This window comes from Leptodactylus fuscus, chromosome 2 (assembly GCF_031893055.1).
Source record: "Leptodactylus fuscus isolate aLepFus1 chromosome 2, aLepFus1.hap2, whole genome shotgun sequence".
Lineage (NCBI taxonomy): Eukaryota > Metazoa > Chordata > Amphibia > Anura > Leptodactylidae > Leptodactylus > Leptodactylus fuscus.
Window position 1 is genome coordinate 154086135 of NC_134266.1, and position 27345 is coordinate 154113479.

Genomic DNA, 27345 nt, shown 5'->3' on the forward strand with positions numbered 1-27345 from the left:
AAGTGCCAAGAGAAGCAGGTGCAGAAGGCTTTATATTATCATGACTGCTACAAGCTAATTCAGCAGTGTCAGCTCTAACTGTTATATTCTGATGATAAAATATGACCAGGAATGAAATTGATGTTCTCCGCTGCCCTTAAAAGGCACACAAGCCTTCTCAATGTCAAGCAGAACACCAAGAAATGGAATAGCACCTTTTACTCACTGTAAAATTGATAATACCTGACCATTAAACTATCTCAAATGTATATGTGATACCAAAGGTAAAATTTGCCTACGCTTTATAATTAATCTAAAACGGCTTCATCAAAAGATTAAGCTAACGTAAGTAAAATGAAATGCAAAGACATGTCAAGTGCCAAGTTTTATTACCAATAAGATGGAACGATGGATAGATGGATGGATGGATAGATAGATAGATAGATAGATAGATAGATAGATAGATAGATAGATAGATAGATAGATAGAGAAATAGATAGATAGAATAACCTTTGCCTTCTTTTGCACTTATGAATAGCTCTAGTTTGATGTATACAAACATCTATTAATGAAAAGATAATTGACAGCTACAGTCCTATGAAAAAGTTTGGGCACCCCTATTAATCTTAATCATTTTTAGTTCTAAATATTTTGGTGTTTGCAACAGCCATTTCAGTTTGATATATCTAATAACTGATGGACACAGTAATATTTCAGGATTGAAATGAGGTTTATTGTACTAACAGAAAATGCGCAATATGCATTAAACCAAAATTTGACCGGTGCAAAAATATGGGCACCTCAACAGAAAAGTGACATTAATATTTAGTACATCCTCCTTTTGCAAAGATAACAGCCTCTAGTCGCTTCCTGTAGCTTTTAATCAGTTCCTGGATGAAGGTATTTTGGACCATTTCTTTCTACAAAACAATTCAAGTTCAGTTAAGTTTGATGGTCGCCGAACATGGACAGCCCGCTCTCAAATGATCTGAAAACAAAGATTGTTCAACATAGTTGTTCAGGGGAAGGATACAAAAAGTTGTCTCAGAGATTTAACCTGTCAGTTTCCACTGTGAGGAACATAGTAAGGAAATGGAAGACCACAGGGACAGTTCTTGTTAAGCCCAGAAGTGGCAGGCCAAGAAAAATATCAGAAAGGCAGAGAAGAAGAATGGTGAGAACAGTCAAGGACAATCCACAGACCACCTCCAAAGAGCTGCAGCATCATCTTGCTGCAGATGGTGTCACTGTGCATCGGTCAACTATACAGCGCACTTTGCACAAATAGAAGCTGTATGGGAGAGTGATGAGAAAGAAGCCGTTTCTGCACGTACGCCACAAATAGAGTTGCCTGAGGTATGAAAAAGCACATTTGGACAAGGCAGCTTCATTTTGGAAACAAAAATTGAGTTGTTTGGTTATAAAAAAAAGGCGTTATGCATGGCGTCCAAAAAGAAACAGCATTCCAAGAAAAACACATGCTACCCACTGTAAAATTTGGTGGAGGTTCCATCATGCTTTGGGGCTGTGTGGCCAATGCCGGCATCGGGAATCTTGTTAAAGTTGAGAGTCGCATGGATTCCACTCAGTATCAGCAGATTCTTGAGAATAATGTTCAAGAATCAGTGACGAAGTTGAAGTTACGCCGGGGATGGATATTTCAGCAAGACAATGATCCAAAACACCGCTCCAAATCCTCAGGCATTCATGCAGAGGAACAATTACAATGTTCTGGAATGGCCATCCCAGTCCCCAGACCTGAATATCATTGAACATCTGTGGGATGATTTGAAGCGGGCTGTCCATGCTCGGCGACCATCTAACTTAACTGAACTTGAATTGTTTGTCCAAAACACCTTTATCCAGGATCCAGGAACTGATTAAAAGCTACAGGAAGCGACTAGAGGCTGTTATCTTTGCAAAAGGAGGATCTACTAAATATTAATGTCACTTTTCTGTTGAGGTGCCCATACTTTTGCACCGGTCAAATTTTGGTTTAATGCATATTGCACATTTTCTGTTAGTACAATAAACCTCATTTCAATCCTGAAATATTACTGTGTCCATCAGTTATTAGATATATCAAAATGAAATGGCTGTTGCAAATACCAAAATATTTAGAACTAAAAATGATTAAGATTAATAGGGGTGCCCAAACTTTTTCATAGGACTGTATATAAGGAACTAGAGGGAGGACCCGGCTTCGCACGGGTATATTACATTTTATGTTTGTGTAGTGGCCCCATAAGAATTGTCCAGTTTTGCACTGGTGTATTTTGTATGTTGTTTGTGTGTATGTCCATAAGCGTCATGTGATTATGTGTATCTCATTTTGGATGTCAGTGAAAAACCTGTGATCAGTTGTTATGGATACCTGGAGTAAAGCTGTATCTAATCCTTCCCCGTGTAGTACTGTGTTTAGATGCAAGTATCCAATCCTTGTTGGTGTGGTACTTTGTGCAGATGCACATATCTAATCCTCCCCGTGTGGTATTGTGTGAAAAGGCGCGTATCTAATCCTCCAGTAAGTGAAACTGTGTGCAGACGCACATATCTAATGACTCTGGCTTGCGGTACTGTGTGCAGATGCGCGTATCTAATACTCTGGCGTGTGGTACTGTGTGCAGATGCACGTATCTAATCCTCCCCTGTGCGGTATTGTGTGAAGAGGTGCGTATCTAATCCTACGGCATGTGGAACTGTGTGTAGACGTGGGTATCTAATCCTACGGCATGTGGTACTGTGTGCAGACGTGCGTATCTAATCCTACGGAATTTGGTACTGTGTGCAGACACGATTATCTAATCCTCCCCTGTGTGGTATTGTGTGAAGAGGCACGTATCTAATCCTACGGCATGTGGTACTGTGTGTAGACGCGCGTATCTAATCCTACGGCATGTGGTAATGTGTGCAGACGCATGTATCTAATCCTACGGCATGTGGTACTGTGTGTAGAAGCGCGTATCTAATCCTACGGCATGTGGTACTGTGTGCAGACGCGTGTATCTAATCCTATGGCGTGTACAACTGTGTGAAGACACGTGTATCTAATCCTCCCCTGTGTGGTATTGTGTGAAGAGGCGCGTATCTAAACCTACGGCATGTGGAACTGTGTGTAGACGCGTGTATCCAATCCCCCGGCATGTGGTACTGTGTGCAGATGTGCGTATCTAATCCTATGGCATGTGGTACTGTGTGTAGACGCGCATATCTAATCCTCCCCCGTGTGGTACTGTGTACAAACACGCGTATCTAATCCTCCCCCGTGTGATACTGTGTGCTTGAGACGCGTATCTAATTCTCTGGCTTGTGGTACTGTGTGCAGAGGCATGTATCTAATCCTCCAAAGTGTGGTACTGTGTGCACACACACGTATCTAATCCTCCCCTGTGTGGTATTGTGTGAAGAGGCGCGTATCTAATCCTTTAGCGTGTGGAACTATGTGTAGACGCGCGTATCTAATCCTACTGCATGTGGTACTGTGTGCAGACGCATGTATCTAATCCTATGGCGTGTACAACTGTGTGCAGACGCGCGTATCTAATCCTTTGGAATGTGGAACTGTGTGTAGATGCCTGTATCTAATCCTTCGGCATGTGGAACCGTGTGCAGACGCACGTATCAAATCCTTCAGTGTGTGGAACTGTGTGCAGAAATGCGTATTTAATCCTCTGGTGTGTGGGACTGTGTGGAGACCCGTGTATCTAATCCTCTGGCGTGTGATACTGTGTGCTGATCTGTGTATCTAATCCTCTGGAGTGTGGAACTGTGTGTAGACGCCTGTATCTAATCTTTTGGCATGTGGTACTGTGTGTAGACGCACGTATCTAATCCTATGGCATGTGGTACTGTGTGCAGATGCGTGTATCTAATCCTATGGCGTGTACAACTGTGTGAAGACACGTGTATCTAATCCTCCCCTGTATGGTTTTGTGTGAAGAGGCACATATCTAATCCTACGGCGTGTGGAACTGTGTGTAGACGCATGTATCCAATCCCCCGGCATGTGGTACTGTGTGCAGATGCGCATATCTAATCCTATGGCATGTTGTACTGTGTGTAGACGCGCATATCTAATCCTCCCCCGAGTGGTACTGTGTGCAGACGCGCGTATCTAATCCTCCCCCGTGTGATACTGTGTGTTGAGACGCGTATCTAATTCTCTGGCTTGTGGTACTGTGTGCAGAGGCATGTATCTAATCCTCCAAAGTGTGATACTGTGTGCACTCACACGTATCTAATCCTCCCCTGTGTGGTATTGTGTGAAGAGGCGTGTATCTAATCCTTCGGCGTGAGGAACTTTGTGTAGACGCACGTATCTAATCCTACTGCATGTGGTACTGTGTGCAGACGCGTGTATCTAATCCTATGGCGTGTACAACTGTGTGCAGACGCACGTATCTAATCTTCTGGAGTGTGGAACTGTGTGTAGACGCGTGTATCTAATTCTATGGCATGCGGTACTGTGTGTAGATGCGCGTATCTAATCCTATGGCATGTGGTACTGTGTGTAGATGCGTGTATCTAATCCTATGGCGTGTACAACAGTGTGAAGACACGTGTATCTAATCCTCCCCTGTGTGGTACTGTGTGAAGAGGCGCGTATCTAATCCTACGGCGTGTGGAACTGTGTGTAGATGCGTGTATCCAATCCCCCGGAATGTGGTACTGTGTGCAGATGCGCATATCTAATCCTATGGCATGTGGTACTGTGTGCAGACGCGCGTATCTAATCCTCCCCGTGTGGTACTGTGTGCAGACGTGCATATCTAATCCTCCCCCGTGTGATACTGTGTGCTGAGACGCGTATCTAATTCTCTGGCTTGTGGTACTGTGTGCAGAGGCATGTATCTAATCCTCCAAAATGTGGTACTGTGTGCACACACACGTATCTAATCCTCCCCTGTGTGGTATTGTGTGAAGAGGCGCGTATCTAATCCTTTGGCGTGTGGAACTATGTGTAGACGCGCATATCTAATCCTACTGCATGTGGTACTGTGTGCAGACGCGTGTATCTAATCCTATGGCATGTACAACTGTGTGCAGACGTGCGTATCTAATCCTCTGGAATGTGGAACTGTGTGCAGACGCGCATATCTAATCCTCTGGAATGTGGAACTGTGTGCAGACGCGTGTATCTAATCCTATGGCGTGTACAAATGTGTGCAGACGCACGTATCTAATCCTCTGGAGTGTGGAACTGTGTGTAGACGCCTGTATCTAATCCTTCGGCATGTGAAACCGTGTGCAGATGCACGTATCTAATCCTTCAGTGTGTGGAACTGTGTGCAGAAATGCGTATTTAATCCTCTGGTGTGTGGGACTGTGTGCAGACCCGTGAATATAATCCTCTGGCGTGTGATACTGTGTGCTGATCTGTGTATCTAATCCTCTGGCATGTGATACTGTGTACTGATCTGTGTATCTAATCCTCTGATGCGTGTATCTCAGTTTGGATATCAGTGTTGTATTGTGCATGTGGAGTGACCGTGTGTATTGCAGTTGGAATATGAGTGAAAGACTTGCAGGTTTGTATTGGCTAAGGGGGGGGGGGCACTGTGTTTGGAATGCTGTATCTCAGCAACGGTATGTCCGAGCGAGTTGGAGTCTCGTATTAAACCTTCCCTGATATCTGAAGTATCTCTGTACCAAATTTGGTGAAGATCGGTCCAGTCGTTTGGTTCGCATTAGAGTACAGACAGACAGACAGACAGACAGACAGACAGACAAGAATTCATTTTTATAAGATAGGGAGATAATTTACCTGTAGAAGAGCATGCCTACTTGTTTGTTCACTGGAAGCTCCATTATGTATGGACAACCCTTCTTTGAGAGACTGATCAATAACATCAGTCTGGAAAAATACAATTTTAGTTATTTTTTTGTTTGTTTTCACACAAAAAAAATGTACAAAGATATACATAACATATCTTTACTGCACCTGAGTAGACTGACACAATAACTTACCAGAAATACCTCTTGATCAAATGAAACATGTTAAAGGAGTTGTTTAGTACCAGAAAATATGTCATATTGTTTAAGAAATATAAAATCATTGTACTTTACATAAATAATTTATTGTTTACATCTACTCAGGTCCTCCTATTTCAGACCCTTTTGGCTGGGTACAAACGGGTTTTTTTGGCCCAGATTTTGAGTCAGAATCCAGCTTAAAAAACGCCTCCCATTGAATTCAATGTGAGCCCATCATTGCCTTTTTCCAAGAGAGGTTTGTTACTGCTCACGGAAGAAAGAAGTGATATGACCTTTCTTCAGCCTTGGATGTCCGCCTCGTGACACTCCCTCCTGACTAGGCTCATATATTTGGGCCTAATCCGGAGCAGAATGCCGCCACTGGATGCCCGTGCACTGTATGCACTACGCCGGCATTCAGTCACGGCTAGCTGTTTTTTGGACCGGATTCTGAGGCGGCCACTGAACTTACCCTAAAGGGGTCAATTTATCAATAGATAAACCAGTCATTTGAATCAATTGTGACAGAGAAGGAGAAGAAAATTTAGCTCTTACACTAAGGCAGACAGCCAGTCCCCTTCATCACATCACTGACACAGCCTGTGCTTGATCCAGCATCGAGAGGGGGTCTGAAATCAAAGGTCTGAGCACATTTAAACAATAAAGTAAGTTTTTATTTAATAAACAATAAACTATTTTTCTGCCACTGGACAACTCCTTTAATGTTCCCTTCTCTGAGCCTGCAGAGTATTAGAATGCTGCGACTTTAGTCATTCATTTTGGACATGATAGAGAGCTGTGTAGGTTTCCATTAAAAATGATTAAAAAAAAAGCTATCCCTCTCCCTCTACTCTTTCCATGTGCATTGTTTTCATAGTCAGTTTATAGACTACACACTAACTGACAAAGGAACTTCTACACTGAGTTAAATTTCCCACATGACAGGCTAAATGTACCCTGGGAAAAACAATATGAACACAAAGGGGTTTTATTTACTTCCATGAAATGATCAGTAGAGCAGAAGACAAGTATAATATATAGTGCAATCCATGCAACTTTTTAATAAAAAAAAATTGCTCTAGGCGACTCTGCAAAAATACAATAACATGAAATATTCCCAAATAATATATAATTCTTATCATTTTACATTTATTAGAATGTTCAGTAAAGTGTATCAAGAGACCTGTATCAATGGTGGAAGTTGCTCTAACACTGTATCAATGACAATACGCAAGTCAGCCAACTGTTTCACAGAATAATATTCTTCAAAGATGTTTGATGGCAATGAACTTCTTACTGCATCATACATTGCTGACAGGTCCCGCATAAAATGTGATGAACTGAAATGAAAAATAAAATCATCATGACTTGCTTTACACAGCGCACTTCATACACTGCGTATATGAGACACTGAACTATACTACAAGTTGTACCATACTCGTAAATACAGAACTCTAGCAAGCAGATCGGAATGGAGGAAGCTAGCTCTATATTTATTTTCTACTTTCAGCAACATGATGAATATGACAGCCAACAAATTAAATAGAATAAAATTTCACTTTTTAATAATTTTACTTTCACGTCTGGCCCATTGTTTTATTACATAGCAACAAGAGTTACAGTCCTTTGCCAGAGTTTCAGGCAGTTTGCCAACATCTACTTTGCTGCAATAAAACATGTACAAATTAAGGCATCTCATGTGGAAAATTCATTCAGCAGCCTCAAAAGCCAAATGAATGGTAATTGCTTTGAACACAATGCGGTGGCAATCACATCAGATTGAATCATGCTTTTAAATATACATCTACATTCTGAAGAGCCAAGATAATTATGAATTATGCAAATAAACAAGACAGTTCAATGCCATAGCTGCTGGTTAGGAAGCAAAAGGGGCATGCCTGTGATGTTGCAGGGATCTGGTATTTTACTAATGATATTACAGTCCTCAAGTGCAATTTCAGATTATATAGTGATACAGATACATATTCTGAGCAGACAATCAAGTAAAATGGATCAAGATACTTGAAACAAAGAGATCTGAATCTCTCTAATCTTGCACCTGGCAAACTTCATACCATCAAAGTTACTTTAGCTGCAAACTAAAGAGGTCTATTTATACAGCGTATATATTTAAGGAGGGTTCTGCTACATATGTTTAAAATGAACACATACTTTAGTAAGATTTCATAACAGTTAAAGAGAACCTTATTATATACCTCTAGAAAGCACTGATCCATCTGTCAGAAGGGCGGGCCTTATAGCCTAGAGTCATCTCTGGGCTGTGAGGAATGCCATAGACAAGAGTATGTCGTCGTGTCCCGCCCTACTGACAGTGGATGGACAGTAATGACAAAACCAACAGCATTGATATCTCCAGCACCATGGCCCAAACCAGCAAAGCTCACAGTGTGCTGAACTCAGCATACTGTCAACTTTCTAGTAGTATATAATACTGCCGATCTGCAAGGATATAAAAGGTCCTGTTTAAATCAAATTCCTATAAGTTAAATAGTGAGGACTTCGTATAGCAATTAGGTCTAATGAAATGCATCCAGGAAGACAAAAAGAAATGTTGGCTGAGATTGTTTTTTCTGGATACAATTTGCTGCAGCTGTTATTTCTTTTCTCAAGAGCACCCTGTTTGTTTTTGGGGCTGTCTCAGGAGAGTTCAAGATATGTGGATGGTGGTGTGTTTTTGGGTCAAGTAGTGCCAATTTGCTGTTTTCTGCATTTTTCATATAAGCATTAGGTCTCATGGCTTAACATGAATACCATAATCTAGTAATGCTGATATGGCTAAATGATTTTCCTCAGGCATTTGTCAAAACCTAATTGTACACCTTTACAGAACAGTGGAAAATGTTGGTATGTGATACTATTTTTACAGGATGAGCGATAAAAGCCATCAAGATGGCTCCAGTCTCTTCCTTCGTCATTGTACAATACAGAATATGGTGTGTAACTTTGAACGTTGTTCTTTACAATAAAATGCCTATAGGACGCATTAATCCTCTCAACCAATAAGCAAGGCATCACATAACTGTGATACTCATCACCCTCATCCACAAGGCTCTCCATAATGCCACACCTCCCTACATTTCCTCCCTCATCTCTGTCAACCGCCCAACCGTGCTCTCCGCTCACTCAATGACCTAACACTTACATCCTCTATTATCAGAACCTCCCACGCTCGTATACAAGACTTCTCCCGAGCTGCACCACTTCTCTGGAATGCTCTACCGCGGACAATCAGATTAACTCCCAATTTCTACAGTTTCAAACGCAAAGTAAAGACGCATTTTTTCAGACAGGCCTATCACAATTCCTAATGCAAACCCTTCTTGATGCCTTTTCAGCCTAACATATTTGTCCATGCTCTATCCACATGTTAAAGGACACTACTATTGACGGCCCATAAAGCTTTGTTTGTGTAATGGCTGCAACCTCTATTACAAAATTGTCTGAACACTGTATAAGCAATGCCGCCCCTCCTGCCTCTTCTGTCATCCCCTCTACCTCATAGATTGTAAGCTCTTGTGAGCAGGGCCCTCAGTCCCATTGTGTGAAATGACGTTCTTTGTTTTGTATCTGTCTGTATCTGAACCCTACAAATTGTACAGCGCTGCGGAATATGTTGGCGCTATATAAATAAAATTTATTATTATTATATTAGTATTATTACTCAAGAACAAGTGAAGTGGACTACCATATTTTGCAACCCACAATCTTGGAAATAGTCAATGGAATATTGTTAGACAAATGCAATTCCTAGACATATAATAATTCCAAAATAAAGTGATACTTATGTTAATAAATTGTATATTTACACACAACAACATTGTTGCCATTACCCGAGACTGTGCATTACTCTTTTGCATTATGTTTGAAATTTTTGTCCATTTTTTTTCTATTTAGGTATATCACTATGTCTTCTTTTGGATTCAAATTCAAAAAACGGCAACCAGGAACATCAGCCATTACAGCTCATTGTCTAGACATCTGGTATTGAGACATCAGTAGTTTGCTTTCTACTGCTTTCATGGAGCAAGACACTGCCATTCTTGGCAAGCTTGGCATGGCATTTAGGACTCTACGCGATAGCTTTGTAACAGGTGTGAATTCTAGACAAGTTGGGTTACAAATATAAATGACTTTCTACAGACTTGAAAAGAGTGAAAAACTAGATGTTTTTAGAAAATGTGCAGCATATTCTGCCATTAGGTAACATGTTTGGTTAAAACCGTTCACATTCTTCAGCTTCACATGAGGCGTAGATGAGGTAAGAGAATATACTTTACTGGTGTTAAATTGCACAGAATGAATCCCATACTCTCAATCTTCACATAATAGCAAAACAAGATTTTTTTTATCAAGGTATATTCACAAGTATCTAATACACATCTTTGGTAAAGTAAGTGCTGTGAGTTTCTGTTCACCTCCATGACACAGCTTTAAATTAAACATGCTGCCTTGTGTCTGCTGTGCCTATTATTGAATCCTGAAACCAATGTAATGCTCACCCAGCCATGCATCACTCAGAATGGATAAGTACAAATGGGTTTATTTCTCTTGAGAGATGCTAACAGCCTCCAAAACAATGTGTACAAGAAATGCTCATCGCTTGGATTACAGCAGGTATGCCATGATGTGTAAGTTGCAAATACAATATATAGAACACTAAAAAACATATTGTGCAAAATAGATAGCATTTAAGCAAAGGGCATGAAGATTGTCCTTAGGAGTTATTCAAGCAGCAATGTAGAATAAGCAGTCATACAAAAATAATACAAGAAAAATAGTTTACTTTTTGCTTTAAATTCTTTTTACTTTTTAAAATGTTGGCAAATATTAGTGCAGTTTTATCAATACATTTACAGCACTTGTTTTGTCACAAGCGCCGTTCATATTATTCATAATACACATGAAACGCTACCATGTTCCCTTGCTGGTTTCTGCGCATGTGCAACCAATGGTGTTGTGTAGACACATGCAACCTCTACAGTCAATCACTGATCACATCTGAGACATCAGTGGTGTCAGTATGTCACCGCTAAGGCTGGCAGTAGGGTTTGTATTACTATGTTTGATACTTTGTGCCACTGAAGGTTATTTCTGGTTCCATGGTCTGGCAAAAGATGCATCAAAACTAGGGTTGAGACGATCTTGACTTTTTAGGATCGATTTTAAAATCCAATTTCCGATAATTTTTCATTCGAACCCGATCTCAATCCCAATTCCGATCCCAGTGCAAGTCAATGGGATTTTTTTATTAATCGGAGATCGGATTTTAAAAGCAATTCTATTCACTATACAGCATGGAATCTAACAATTGTTAGAATCCACGCTGTGTAGTGAATCACTAAGTAGCCAGAGAATTTTTTTTTTTTAATCCTCTGGCTACTTAGTCCCCCCTGGTGTCCACTTATCTCCAGAGATGGCTGGTCTGCTGCTCTTCGCTTCGATGCCGGTCCAGCTGCCGTCTTCTCCGCCTCGCTGCCCCCTCCCTGCCAGGTTAGGAGAGTGTAGGCGGGTTAGGAGAATGTGGGCGGGTACTGGGAGGGGAGACGTCACGTCTCCCCGCCCTGTACCCGCCCACACTCTCCTAAGCCACAAGCCTCGCCTTCCTAGCGCTTTAAACACTAACCTGGGAGGCGGGGCAGCGAGGCAAGAAGAAGGAGGGCACCGGAGCAGCCATCTCTTGAGGTTAGTAGCTGCTAGAGATGTTAGTTTAGCCTCCCATTCCAATGAATGGAGGCAGCTGGCGCGCAGGGGGTTAAGGCTGTGTACCGGCTGCTTCCATTCATTCCTATGGAACTGCAGCGGAGCCTTCACACTGAGTATACACTATATACTCAGTGTGAAGGCATTGTGGGAAATACTACTGATCTCGATCCCACCTAAAAAGATTGTGTTCGGAATTCCGATCACGATCGTGAAATTTTCTCGATCGCCGATCGGAATCCGATTTTTTCCGAACACGATCGCTCAACCCTAATCAAGACATGAAGTTCAGAGCTCATTGGATACCCCCTGCTGAATATCCTGACACCTACTGTCTCTCCTGAAGTTTTGGGAATTGAACTGTTCATAAACCCTCATGTAACTGATCTATATCTATTTGCGTACTACACATGGGATTTCGAGCAAGGAGATGATCAGAGTGGCACTGAAATGCTAGTGATGACACTAGTATGAAGATTATGGGAAGGCTCAATTATGAGAAGAGTGCAACTCATAACATTAGCCAAGTAGGATCCCAATGATGTCACAGCTATTCTCTGTGGCTAAAATATACACCCCCTGTACTCTCTGAGGAGGCTGCAGATAAAGAAAAGTGAATTTATTCAAAATCTACAAGATGTAGCTTATAAATGAAGGTACTGCTAGAAAAGCCTATATATAGGCTACAATACATGGTTTTTATTTAAAAAAAAAAATGTTTTTGTCAATGATAGATTCCTGCTAAGCAAACTTATTCCCTATTCACAGGATAGGGGATACATGTCACATCGCTTGGGGACCGACTGCCAGGACAACCAGCAATAAGGAAAGTGTTTGCATGACCAGTGCTCCATTGTCTGCAATGGGACTTCTAGGACTGCAATCTCTGGTAGAGCCTGAGAACCCATAGTAGTGAATAAATGAGCTGGTCATGCAAGGACATTTTGTCCCATGTAGAGATGAGCGAACAGTAAAGTATTCGATATTCGTTATTCGTTTCGAATAGCCGCTCAATATTCGACTATTCGAATGAATATCAAACCCCATTATAGTCTATGGGGAAAATGCTTTGTTTCAGGGGAACCCACCATTCGACTCAGGAGGGTCACCAAGTCCACTATGACACCTCAGCAAATGATGACAATACCTCTGGAATGCAACTGTGACAGCGGGGGAAGCATGCCTGGGGGCATCTAACAAGCCCAAGTCACAGTTTTACCCCACCATCACAGCCTATCAACTACACACTTTCTACACTCAAAAAAACCTCTATCAAAGTGGGAAAATACCAGTAAATCTTCTTTCTTCCCCAATTGGATGGACAAAAACACAAATTTAAGCTAAAGAAACATTAACAAGCATCCCTTTAAATCATGTTGCCCATGACAACCACAGATGGAATAGGAAATGGGAAATCCAACAGTACCCACCCTGAACTGTCATTGTGGATGTGTGTGTGATGTGGTAAGACCTTCCAAAATTCCCTTTTATGGCCCTTAACGTGAGCCCTTCCAAATTAAGTTAGAGGCCCTTAAGCTGAGCTACCAGCAGAGATTAAGGCCCTTTAGGTGACTTCAGCCTCTTATCAGCAGAGTTTTAGGCCCTTTAACTTAGTTCAGCCTTGCACCAGCAGAGTTTTTTAGCCCTTTGGGTGAGTTGAGCCTTGCACCAGCAGAGTGTTAGCCCCTTTAAAATTGTTAGCCCCTAAAACGGTGGTTCCAGAAGCATTACTCTCATTGTGTGGGATTGATGCAGTGGATTGGACTGAGAACCCAGACATTGACCTTGATTTTGATTGGGAATTTGATAACATTTTGGCATCAAGTCCTTGGGGTAACTTTTATTTAGAGGACCACAAAGGTGGAGAATTGGCTGCAACCACTACTACCGGTAAAGGTCCTTTAATATCAGACTCTACATTACCTCTACAGGGTTCTGATCAGGTGTTAATAGTCCAAACAACATGCTCCAGCACTTTAGATGTAGATCAGAAACCACTTTCCCTTCCGACACCAGATTTAACCAAGCTTCACCATCATCATCCTGCTAAGATGAAGCCACAAAGGAAACCTTGGCTTCATAGGCATGTTCTGGAGTTGCAACTGAGCCAAATCTAAACACAGAGTCCTTTGGAACTGAACAAAATTCACCAGCAGTGTTTTTGGCCCTTAGGGTGAGTTGAGCCTTGCACCAGCACCTGTCCCGTAACATCAGGCAGGCCCTAAGTTCTGCACTTTGCACAAAGTTCCACTTGACCACCGACGCATGGACAAGTGCATGCGGCCAGGGATGCTACATCTCAATCACAGCACACTGGCTGAATGTAGTTGAGGCTGGGACCGAGTCGCAAACTGTGGCAGCCTGCCTTGTCTCCCCGCCCAATATTCCTGGCAGGAGTGCTGAAACACCACCCTCCTCCTCCTCCGCCGTTAAATCGACCACAGCTACGAGCCGGAAACGCTGCAACACTGGCGTGGGGAGAAGTCAGCAGGCTGTACTGAAGCTCATCAGCTTGGGGGGCAGACAGCACACTGCCTCCGAGGTCAGGGATGCCATCCTGGATCCTGGCAATGTTTTTTGCCCTGCTGCACCTGGGCCCAGGCAGGTTGGCGTATGTGATAATGGCAGGAACCTGGTAGCAGATCTGGAGCTTGCCAGACTTGCCAGACGTTTTCAAATTATTCGTGCAATGGTTTCTTACAACGTACCCCAATTTACACAAGCTACTGGTTAAAGTGCGGCGCTTGTGCTCCCACTTTGGCAAGTCTATAGTAGCTGGTGCTAGCCTCAATACACTCCAGCAATGCCTACATCTGCCTGAAGCACCGGCTGTTGTGCGAGGTCACCACACACTGAAACCCTAGATACCATATGTTGAGCAGGGTGTGTGAGCAGCAGAGACCTTTAATGGAGTTCCATCTACAAAACCCAAGGGTTCATCAAAGTCAGCTCCCTCAGTTTCTGCACCATGAGTTTCCATGGGTGGCAGACTTATGTGAAATCCTATCCCATCCTTTCTACTGGACAAGAAACATTAGCATGCGGTCATTATAATTCCTGATATGACAGCTGCGTTAAACAGGGTGCAGGGTACAACGCAGACCAGGCCTGGGCACCAGGAACAGGTGTTACAATGGCCAGTCAGCCACTACCTCCAGTCGTGTTCATACCCAAGAGTCTGCCCCTCCTTCCTCCCAACATGCCCAATCTTCCCAGCAGAGTCATCCCACCCAGGATCTATTTTTGGGTCCTTTTACAGTCTATCCCTCTGTTGAACCACTTCCCGAATCCCAGGAGCTACCAGATGACTGTGTGTCCTGATGCCCAAATACTGAAGCATCCGCCATTTCCTACCAATTTTGTGGTTGTGGAGGTTAGTTTTGGAAAGTTGGTCCATGCCCATGTGTGGTGCAATTATACTTGGCAAGTTTACACCACAACACACATACTCATGGCCCATTTCATTTTGATCCCCCAGATTCCTAACATTGTTGTATGGCATGTTAGTGATCTAGGGGGTACTAGCAAGTTACATACCATGCTTTTCTTTCTGAGGCAGTATAAATTTGCTATAGTATGACTCTTCAGAGCACACTTTATGAAAGAGAATACAAAGTGCCTGCAGAGAGTAGGGATAGCATAGTCGTATCATGCTACTTTTTCAACACATGAATGTTCAGCAGTTTAATTCCCAAAGAAGTGTGATTCCAGCTTCTGTCCAACTTAACTCACCTGAAGTATGAACCGTTTGATATATCAAGTTCTTGTTGTCCTTGTAGCAGTACAAATTTCTCCTTCCTACAAGTACTCAAAAGAGTGATCATCTTTGCTTCTACTGCCCCACATCCCCTTTGCTTTTTATTGGAGACTTCAATAACTATTTACTCCCACATATGGATTAGTATCACTCAGGTGCCATTACAGCCTTAGTAGCCCCATGGCATTATCCTGCTTATTGGTGAATGTTGGGTGGTGTGATATGTGCCATGTGCACAATCCAGAGACAGTTCTCTTGCTACTCCATTTCCCACAGTCATTATTTATGTCTGATCTAATAAGATCCCTCAAATTGTTACTATACGTAGAATATTTTCCACATAGTCTGACCATTCACCTTTGCTCTTTCAACTCACCATGGAGGGGACATGCTACATAACAACAGAAGCTGAAGACTGAATCCTCTCTGGCTACAATTGGTAAAATGACAGGTGAACTAATATGGTGATGGTCATAATTGACATCTTTTCTGTCAATGATGGGTCCACATTCAACCCCATGAAGGCATATGTGCTGGGTTAGTATATGGGAAATTATATTTCCAAGTCTGAAGCAATATGGCGAAGGTAAATGAATGTTTAGTTCATTTCAAATTGGAGACCCTGTTAATATTGAAAGGTCATAAATTATAACAGCGCTACATAGCCCTTTACAGAATATATCGAAAGGGACAACTTGCTGAGTTGGCGCATTTATTATTTGGGACTGGCATTTGAGGGTGATAGATTAACTCTCCAGGTGTTGGAAGGATGGGATGGGGTAGTTTCAATAATTGTTTGATATTTTTATATCACATTTTTCTATGGAATATGGTGTTCAGTCTGATATGGACTCAAGTATTTTGACTGTATGTTCTTTGTTTTTTCCTAAAACTGTTCAGTACAAATACCTTTTCAACAAGAAATCTTGAGATTCCATAGGAACCAATACACACATATAATGTAACATACTTTGTTTGGTCAGCAGATCCCTCTGAAGATTTTGGCCAAAAAGATTCTTTTGTTGGCATGTGGTCAGTTGTCCAGCTGTAATAATGAGCAGGGTCCACATCAACTGATGGAATAGCAATGCTTAGACTGCTGATAACAAGATACTCTATTAAAAAACAAACAAAAAAAAACATGAGTATCCGATATGTAACACTTTGTACATATGAAGCATTTACCAAACATCAGATTTTATGTAGACATTTATAGCAAATTCTGAAGATGTGAGGAGAATTTATTATTTTCCCTTTTTGCCCCTTTTTAGCACTATACCCGTTTTTTAACATGTTTTTCATGCACTTAATTTACTAAATATGAACAAGTTGCATAATAAATTTTGTATGAATTCATCTCAAGAAAATTGTGATTCCACTGCTGTCATATTTTTCAGATTTTTTATACTGCAAAAAGGCCCCATAACTGATCATATCATGGCATCTGTCCATGAGACGCACCTCTTTCAAAAAGTTGATCTGCCGGATACCCGGAGTCAGAGCCCACCGATCTAGCATTAATGAACTATCCTAAAGAGATTAATTATTATTAATGTCTCGGGAAGCCTCTTTAGAATCTCCAATATACAAGGTTTCTGGTAGTAGCAGAATACTGAATATTGTGATTAGGGAATCTGGAGTAGTTTTTTTTTTACCATATTGGAAATTAAGTTTATATCAAGCAAGATTGGTTTTTTTTGTCCCCATGATCAACCATGATTTGTAAGTATAAAAGGTTGAACTCAATGGATGCATGTCTTTTTCGCATCCACTACGTAACTGTGTAGGAACATATCATCCATGTCAGAGAAAGAAAGTAGGACTGAATTTCTGCTACAGCAGTGTGGATCAAAGTCAGTTCCGATATCATCTGAAGACTCAAGAAAAATAATGATAGTCTTCACAAGGACAATTTGTTATGCCTTAAAAGAAAGCTACACCAGACGGCTGAGTGGCTAGTAGTCTTTAATTCCAGGCAGCTTTCTATTTCGCAAAACTGATTTCCAAATTGATTTCTCTGTACGTGTGCAGAAATGCTGACTGACAGGATCACACAGGACCAATAAATCTGCCATGGATTTTGTTAAGTACTTACTCATTTTGAAATATATCTATATTACCAGAATAACAATGGGATATTGTAAGGCAGGGTGCATAAATTGTGCTAAAGATAACAAGACAAAACTATACTCCTCTAAATCAATATTCCATGTGGGACTTTAAAGTAATATCAAGCAGAGCAACATAAAAATATAAGCAAAACAAATAAAACAGAATATTAGCAGAAGACTCCAGTATATTAGAAGAAGTAAAGGCTTGCTTGATTTCTGACTAGAACAATAATGCTGTATAAACTCTTCCAACCAAAAATACAATGTTCACCACCTAAGAGCCATAGCACATAAGCACTACCACTACCTACTGACTGGAGGGATTCAGGTCAGTCTTTGTGCACAACTCTAAGCCAAAGCCAATGGGTAAATGGGTCTTTCTGCTTCTGAAAAGAAATTTTCTATTCATTGTCATACTACAGGTCTATTTAGAAGATCTATTGCACAGACCCCATAATCTTCTATGAGTCTAAACCGGGGTGGGCAATTAATTTTCCCATGGGGCCACATGAGAAGTTGTAACGGTTCTAGAGGGCCATGTGAGTCGTGACAAATTTAGCTCCACCCACTTCCCTGCTGACTCCGCCCATTCTCAATCATTTTTCCATGTACCCCACAAAGTAAAATCCTCCTACAGTCACCCTAACATTATACACCCCAACATTATAATGTTTTCCTCCAAATGTCCCACAGTATTAAGTCCCTCTTCTGGTGCCCCAGTATAAACCTGCAGAAACTAGAGGGGACATTAAACTGGGGCAGCTGGAGGGGGACATTAAACTGGTGGCAACTAGAGGCAGACATGTCCCCCTCCAGCTACCCCCCATGGTTTAATATCCTCCTCCAGCTGCCCCAGTTTAATGTCACCCTCCATCTGCCCCCTAGTTTAATGTCTCCCCTCCATGTGCATTAAGTTTAACTGCCCCCCTACATCTGCCCCTAGTTCCCCCCTCTTGCTCACACATGCTGTCTCTTCTCTCTTTATCATCCAGCAGCCTCCATTGCTGGCAGCTTGCAAGAAGCACACAGTCCAGTGTGGCTCCGCCCACTAACGAGTCATAGTCTATCCTGGTGATATGCTGTGATGACATCATCACAGGTCCTTGAACATCTGCCCCCTAGTTTAATGTCCCCCCTCCATGTGCATTCAGTTTAACTGCCCCCCTACATCTGCCCCTAGTTCCCCCTCTTGCTCACACATGCTGTCTCTTCTCTCTATCATCCAGCAGCCTCCATTCCTGGTAGCTTTAAGTAAGCACACAGTCCCGTGTGGCTCTGCCCACTAACGAGTCATAGCCTATCCTGGTGATAGGCTGTGATGACATCATCACAGGTCCTTCAAAAACCTTTCACTAGCTATGCGGGCCGGATAGAAGCAGTCAGAGGGTCGGCTGTAGCCTGCGGTCCGCACATTGCCCAGGTCTGGCCTAAACTGTATATCCATAGCCTTTACTACATGGAGGTTTTCTCTCATGAAATGAAATGAATTCATTGATTCTACAAGACAATACTGAGTTTCATGGGTTCATAATACAGTAGCACACAAAATAGAAATTTCCTATGATGCTTTACAGGTTCTTTACTTAAGTCCTATAGTCAATAGTCCTATTTTGAACTGGCCCACTAGATTATGGCCTATTTTCTAGGGGTTGTTCTTTGGGTCCACTTTATCTGGTGGACTCAAGGAACCTCAATTTGACACTAGGTGGAGGTCTAATCGCTGAGACCCAATGATCTTCAGAATGGGGATGCCTCCCTTCCCCCATTGTGAATTCCACATGAAATTGTCAAACTGAATCTAAGGGTGTCAGGTGGTAGAGGGAACTTGCACTGAAATTAATGGGAGCCCTGGAGATAGCTGAATGCTGTATTTTTATCTCTGCCTCTACCATAGAAATTAATGATATATGCCTCTGTGGTCAGGCCGAATGTGCAATGGGGAGAAAAAGACCCCTGTACTCAGAATCGGTAGGAGTCACAGCAGTCAGAACCCCAATGATCAGGTATTTATCCTATTCCTAGAGGATAATTACTATTTGTGGCATGACCCCTTTTAGCTGAATACATAACACCACATACTGTCCTAGCATTTTTCAGCATCTAAAAAGTACAAGGCTCCAAGCAACATTTTAAGTGTTTCAATAACGTACAAATTCTACAAGGGCCCCATGATGAAAGATTGTTTTGGGCACCTTTTGACTCTTAAGTCTAAACACTAGTTATATTTTTGCAGGAAAAAAATTAAATGTACATTATTACTAGTACTTACAATAGAATATGGATTGACTAGTAGCAAGATTTATTCTAGACTATGGGTTGATGGATCACTGCACTGTAGATGGACTGACCAACGTGCTAACAGAAAACTATGTATAGTACTCTGCTATAACTAGCAGCAACTAGAGTTGAGCAAATCAAAGTGGAATTCAATCTGAATTTCAGGAAATATTTGATTCCCATTGAATGCGGATTTCCTCACACGTTGTGGTAACAAATCACATTCTTTCTAAAAATGACTGCTGCACATTAGGACATGGGGCAAGGAACTCTGGGAACACAGGATCACCCACAATGCCATGCGCGCAGCCAATCAGCAGCCAGCCCTGTGATGTCACAGCCCTATAAGTCCTCGGCAAACCACCCATGGCAGCTAATACCCTGCTCCATAACTCCCTGGTCTGAGCACAGTTCTAAATGCGGGTTTTAACTCCTTGTATGTCACAGTCAAACATCATCGTGGCATCCAAGGGGTTCCACCAAGCTACATGTCCCCCTCTGCAACCCTCGCGGCGAGATCAGGGGTTGCCAATACGCATCTTCTGCAGCCCAGGATCTGACCAGTGACCCCAGTACCTGGTTGATCCTGCCCAGAAGTGAGGAAGTCAGACAGCGTGTCTGCATAAAAACAAAAAGGAAGAGACACCGAGCGACCCATAGTATAGTATCATAGATAGAACAGTCAGAAGAAGAGATAAGATTATATCTCACCTTATGGAGTTGTGAGGTCACAACTCCTATATGCGCATAGGGACCAATTGGTCAGAGGGCCCCTTCTCTGTGTGGGATATAGCTGCAAAGTTCCTGACACCTCTTGGGTGTGTAGGGGGACACTAGAAAGTTCAATACATGGACGATGTCGTCGATGTAGAAGAAGGAACTGCATTCCCACCAGATCGTAGAATAGATCGTAGATTTTATTAGCAGAAAATAAAATCACTACGCATTTCGGGCTTTAAAAATCGCCCTTCATCAGGTGCAATATCTCTCCACTGCTGGGCCAGATGCGTGACAGGAAATAGCTGCTTTTTTTAACACGATTCCCCGAAAATTAATTTGGATCGAAATGTATCGAAAAATTCGGCGAAGCTGCCAAATCAAATTTTCGAAAAATTCCCTCATCTCTAGCAGCAACCATTAGAGGAAGTAAATGAGATAGCTGCATACTGTTGTGCAATGAACTAAGTAGCTTCCGTGTGTCCCCTGCAGGCAGCTATGTTAAAACTATATCTATGCAACAAGGCTCAAAACTAAAACAAAAAAATACTTTTGTAATTTCTTTGGCAAAATATAGCAACCAAATATTTATTATTATTTTAGCACCCATCTGGAGCCCTGTATATAATTTTTGATACTGAAAAAACTTAAATCATTTATTGAAATCATTCATTTTTTACTATAAGAAGGTATCATATTCATTTATTGCAACTCACAAATTGTATTTAGTATTATAAGAGAAATATTAGCGGTGAAGGAATTAACGTTACATGCATATGAAACTAGATAATTGGAAGCTGTGATATTTTATTGATTCCCATTGGTGAATTATGCTAAGCTTCCATAAAATTAATGTCAACATGCGAGAAGATGTGTATTGATTTTATAACATGCATTTCTGAAATGTTCAGACAAAATCTCAATTGGAATTTCATTTTCAGGCGGAAATGTTTCAAAGAGTAATGTCAATTTAGAAGCTATATAAAATATACCCAGAATTAGAGGCTTATATTTTTTGTGATCTTTCAAGGACTTAAAGACAGTCTTGACTTTTATAAGTGAAGAAAACATCAACCTGCTAAAATGTAAAGATCATTTGAGTTACCGTTAAAAGGGAACCTTTCAACAACAGAAGTGAATCACCATTATAGATTATGAGATTGTATACCCACTAAGACAATAAAATCACTAAAGCACAAATCTAATCACAATCTCTCAAAACCAGCCAAATTATATTACAAGTAAAATACATATGCAATAGTCACAATGATGAGTTCTAATACATTATAGATTAAAAAAATGAAAAAGGGGAGCGCTTCCTGGTATAACATCTTCAGGATTGATGAAAATGTACAAATGAAAAGCAAATACATAGGAATGAATCCAGCCAATCCAGGTGTGTCTCCAACGTTAGTGTGTATAACGCCATCAATTGAGCTTCTGTAGTAGCTTTATTTATAATGCAGTGGTTAGAACCCGGACTTGTGCTCCAGGTATATTATTCTCAATATATATCATACAGTATATTTCCATCTTGGTGACTATATTCCCCAAATGTGTTTCGAGACTACCTAGTAATTTCTGTGACTATTGTGGCCTTCCCTCTCTGACCAAAAGTGAACACCTATTAGGTGATCCCCAAAACCTGGTTAGGAATTATAGATGAAAATGTTGTATTAAAAACATATGCAAAACTTGACCTGCACTCAGGGTCAGACTGGCCCACCGGGGAGCCAGTGAATTCCCCAGTGGGCCCCAACCCCCGACTGTGAATTCCTCATTTAGCCACGGCAGATGCATTCTTCAGGGGCCCGAAAAGGATCCTGAGCAACAGAGTCTAGAACAGGGGTAGACAACCTTCAACACTCAGCTGTGGTAAGCTACAACTCTCAGCATGCATACTTGCTCTGCTGTTCTTGGAAAAACCATGGAAGTGAATGGAGCATGTTGGGAGTTGTAGTTTCACAGCAGATGGAGTGCTCAAGGTTGCTGATCCCTTGTGTAGAAGAATGGAATATAGTATAAAGTCTTCTTTCATGTTTTTCAACATTGCATATTATAGCAGATTGAGGTGTAGCAGTTTGGCACAAAGGAGCTACCCTCCGTTCTTCAGATTGTTTATTTGTGTATACTGAAACAATGGAGGTATGAATTTTCATGGAAAAAACTGTTTTTATTTATGGGAGCCTGATCTAACTGTGTTGCTGGTTTATTATGCTTCACCTAAGTGATAGACTTTATAAATTAAAAAAATATTTCCAGCAACACAAAAGAAACAAAAAAAAATATATAAAACTTAAATTTGAATGCTCCAAGAGCACAATTATGAAAAACACATCTACTGAATAAAAAAAATCACATGTAAAAAATGCACACAAGATCACAAAAACATAAAAGTGAAGACAAAAGAACGCCACATGTTTCAGGGCTTGTTGCCCCTTACTCATAGCACAAAAAACAAAGTGACAGAACAGAGAATATATGTCCATTACAACAAGCAAATCAATTAACAGAATTACCAACACCTGACTGCACCTGAATGATCGTAATCCACAAGAAACAACAAATGAAGATATACATGACAAAATGAAATTACTGACATAATACAACATGTAAGAATTGTAAAAAAAAAAAAAAAAAAAAAAAGACAAATATCCACAATGAAAATAAATAAATAAAGAAACAACACAACAGGAGAATTATCATTATATAATCCAGGCATAATCAGTAAAAATAGACCAGAAACATGTCCCCAAATATTAAAGATGCTTGAGCTGTGAGGCATTTTTGCTTTCTTAGTTTTAGGTGTAATATGCACTATAATAAAAGTCCATAGGAAATAATAATAATAATAATAATAATAATAATAATAATAATAATAATAAAACTATCAAAACAATTATCAATAGAAACTGTTGACTCACATAGTAGACTGTTGTATATTCTAATAAGATTCATTAGTGTATTAATATTGTTTTAGTATTTAGATTAGAATTCATTGCTCTAACTGTTGCATATGTATTTTTATTTGAAATATAATTTGAGTAGTTTTAAGTGGTGTTGAGAACCAGTGATTAGTTTTGTCATTACAGGGAACCTATTACTGTAAAACTGTAATATGCAGACAGCATGTTATAGAGCAGGAGCAGCAAAGCAGATTGATATAAAGTTATGTTAGAAAAGTTCCAGTTCAATTTGTCATTTTTTTTTCTTTTTTATCCTGCTCAGTCTGGGCTTCAGAGTCTACTACTCCTACTACTACTGGATTGACAACCTTCCATGTATAAGTACATACAGATATTGTTGTCAATCACTGATAAGACTGCCCCAATAACTATTAAGGCCAGAAAAAGCAGAAGTCTGAGTTAATAAACGACTCATTCTACTAATTATTTTCCCACAATACTATATATCACTCTGCTTAAGGTAGCCTTCACGCGGAGTATACGCTCTGCTCATTCTGAACTTAAAACTTGTTCAGAGAGAGCGGCGTAAAAACCAGCTCCCATTGACTTGAATGGGTGCCAGCATTCGAGCGCTACCCATTGAAATCAATGGGAGGCTTTTTTCCCTATTGCTTTCAATGTGATACACGCATATCACATTGAAAGCAATAGGGAAAAAAGCCTCCCATTTATTAAAATGGGTAGCACATGTATGCCAGCACCCATAGAAATCAATGGGATCTGGTTTTTACGCGCTCATTCTGAACGAGTTTTAGGGTGCATGCACACTACGTAACGCCCGGCGTGTATGAGAGCCGTACACGCCGGCGTTACAGCAGGGCTGCCGAACACTTCCCATTCACTTCAATGGGAGCGCTCGCAAACGCCGCTGTTACGAGCGCTCCCATTGAAGTGAATGGGAAGTGTTCGGCAGTCTGCTGTAATGCCGGCGTGTACGGCTCTCATACACGCCCGGCGTTACTCAGTGTGCATGCACCCTTATGTTCAGAATGAGCAGAGCGTAACTACGTGTGCAGGCTCCCTAACTCCTCCTGCTCTATAGCATGCTGCCTGCAGTGATAAGTCCCCTTTAATGCTAGTCTGTATTATATGCTGGTGTGACTATTACATTTATCTTTAAACCTTCCTTAGTGCAATTTTATCAACCAGATTTAATCCACCATGTGCAATTAAAACATAAATCAGTTCATAAGAATCACGTACATGGTCATATGGATCTGTGAATGAGCTTTACTTTAAAGGCCAAGGTTTGGATCAAGAGTCTTCGATGAAAGTCTCTCTCGATAGTCAGGAATTATATCCCATCATTGGCACTAAAGCTATATCTCCTACATAGATCCCTAATATGCTTGTATGAAAGGAGCACGAGTGAGTTTCAAGTCAACAAACCTGAGAGAAGGCTATTCACATTTGCTGGCATTATAATTTACCTTGCTCCTTTAGGATGCATGATAGGATCTCATGCACAACAGCTCGAATATATGCCGCGTCGTCCAACGTCAGAGCAAGACAAGCATATACAGAGTTTACTTCTTCCACTGCTGCTTCAATAAAATTCTTATCACAGCTTTTCATTTTGTCATAGGTAGACAAGACTGTATTCAGGGCCTAATTGTACAAGTAAACATTTTCATAAATCTTTTGTGTCAGAGGAAATTCTATTATAATACTGAGAAACCATCACAGTAGCGACCTAGAACTACTCTAAATGTAAATTATGTATCTCAATATCTAACAGGCCGCAAATGTACATCATACAAAGCAGTGCATATGTAATTTACAAACAGTTTTCTGATGTATTCAGCTTAGCACCTTAAAATGGACTTACAGTGTCAGAAAATTGTATAAATGAAAAAAAACCCAAAGCCCCCTCCTTTAATATGCCCTGCTATCTACTGTAGAACAGGCAGCCTGATCCCTGCCGTTTCCAGTCCTTGGCAGATCGAAAAGTGATGACAATGCAGTAATCATTACATGATTGCTGCAACAGAGTACGACCAATTATTTGTGCAATAATAGCACATGACTGCTGAAACCAGTTGTGCATGTGCCATTTGTGCACATATCACTGTTAAAGAACACTGATTGGTCACAGTATCAGTCATCTGATAAAGAAGGGAACATAATCACTTTTACGCTAGGTTCGCCCTAGAATTTGGGTAAATCCACCCATGATTCCACTTAAATCAGAGGAGAAAAAAGTCTCTCCACCACTTTCAACATAAAATCTGTGGAAACTGGGGGCAACACATGTTTATTTCCTTTGTGTGTATTCGAACAACACAAAAAAACTGAAAAAAAGTCAAAGTGGTGCAACATTGTTGGTATCATTTCAAAATTTTAGGTAAATAACTTTGTTTGAAGGATTTGATGCTTGTTAAAACTCACCTGTGGCAAGTAACAGGTGCAGGCAATATAGAAATCACACCTGAAACCAGATATCTTTGCATTGTGTGTCTCTGTGTGCCACACTAAGCATGGAAAACAGAAAGAGGAGAAGAAAACTGTCTGAGGACTTGAGAACCAAAATTGTGGAAAAATATCAACAATCTCAAGGTTACAAGTCCATCTCCAGAGATCTTGATGTTCCTTTGTCCATAGTGTGCAAAATAATCAAGAAGTTTAAAACCCATGGCACTATAGCTAATCTCTCTGGAAGTGGATGGAAGAGAACAATTGATGAAAGGTTGCGACGCAGGATAGTCCAGATTGTGGATAAGCAGCCCCATTCAAGTTCCAAAGAAACTTAAGCTGTCCTGCAGGCTCAGGGTGCATCAGTGTCAGTGTGATCTATATATTGACATTGGAATAAAATTAAAACTATGGAAGGGGACTGAGGAGAACCCCCACTGCTGACATAAAAAAGCTAGGCTGCAATACCAACATTTTAATATGGTGAAAGTTCAATGATGTTTTGAGGCTGTTTTGCTGCCTCTGGCACTGGGTGCTTTGACTGTGTGCAAGGCAACATGAAATCTGAAGATTACCAAAGGATTTTGGTTCTCTGTGTAGGGCCCAGTGTCCTAAAGCAGAGTTTTTCTCCTAGGTTATGGGTCTTCCAGCAGGACAATGACCTCAAACATACTTAAAAAAAGCACCTAGAAATGGATGGAAATAAAGTGCTGGAGAGTTCTGAAGTGGCAACAATAAGTCTGGATCTAAATCCTATTGAACACCTGTTGAGAGATCTTAAAATTGCTGTTGGGAGAAGGCGCCCTTCAAATATGAAAGACCAGGAGCAGTTTGCAAAAGAAGAGGGGTCCAAAATTCCAGATGAGAGGTGTAAGAAGCTTGTAGATGGTTATAGGGAGTGATTGATTTCAGTTATTATTTCCAAAGTAAATATATTAAGTAGAGGGTGTCAGTAATTTTGTGTGGCCCAGTTTTGGAGTTTTTTGTGAAATTATATCATTTGTTTTTTTTTCTCTTTTTTGTGTTGTTTCAATACACACAAAGGAAATAAGCATGTACATAAAAAACATTGTAATTACAGTAATTTTGAAGGAAGAAATACTTTACTAGAAAAATTTCAGGGGTGCCAACACTTACTGACATGACTGTAATTGAACAGTAATATAATATGTTAAAAGCACAAGATTACCTGACGTAGCTGCACAGGATTCACATCTAGTATGTGTTTCAAACCAGTTTTAGGATATATCCTCTGAGTTTGGAGAAATCCATGTATTAAGCAAACTGCATAGCAAAGTCTTTGTACTGTGATGGGAGTCATTTTCACTCTATTACATGTTTCTTCCTGCATCTGATCTAGGGCTGACAGGATGGCTATGGAAATAATTTTGAATTTAAAAACAAATTTGTCATAAAATTCATATGGGTTTCA

General features: G+C 40.8%; 1 protein-coding gene across 1 annotated transcript in view; it reads right to left on the reverse strand.

Moving 5' to 3' along the window:
• Positions 1-27345, reverse strand: part of LOC142194092 (uncharacterized) — a 412519-nt gene that overhangs the window by 38487 nt on the left and 346687 nt on the right. Inside the window, exons 89-93 of the mRNA XM_075263119.1 lie at positions 27103-27287; positions 24932-25109; positions 16401-16545; positions 7136-7292; positions 5744-5833 (exon numbers count right to left, since the gene is read on the reverse strand). Coding sequence (XP_075119220.1) covers positions 5744-5833; positions 7136-7292; positions 16401-16545; positions 24932-25109; positions 27103-27287 — 755 coding nt within the window. The remainder of the gene's footprint in view (positions 1-5743; positions 5834-7135; positions 7293-16400; positions 16546-24931; positions 25110-27102; positions 27288-27345) is intronic.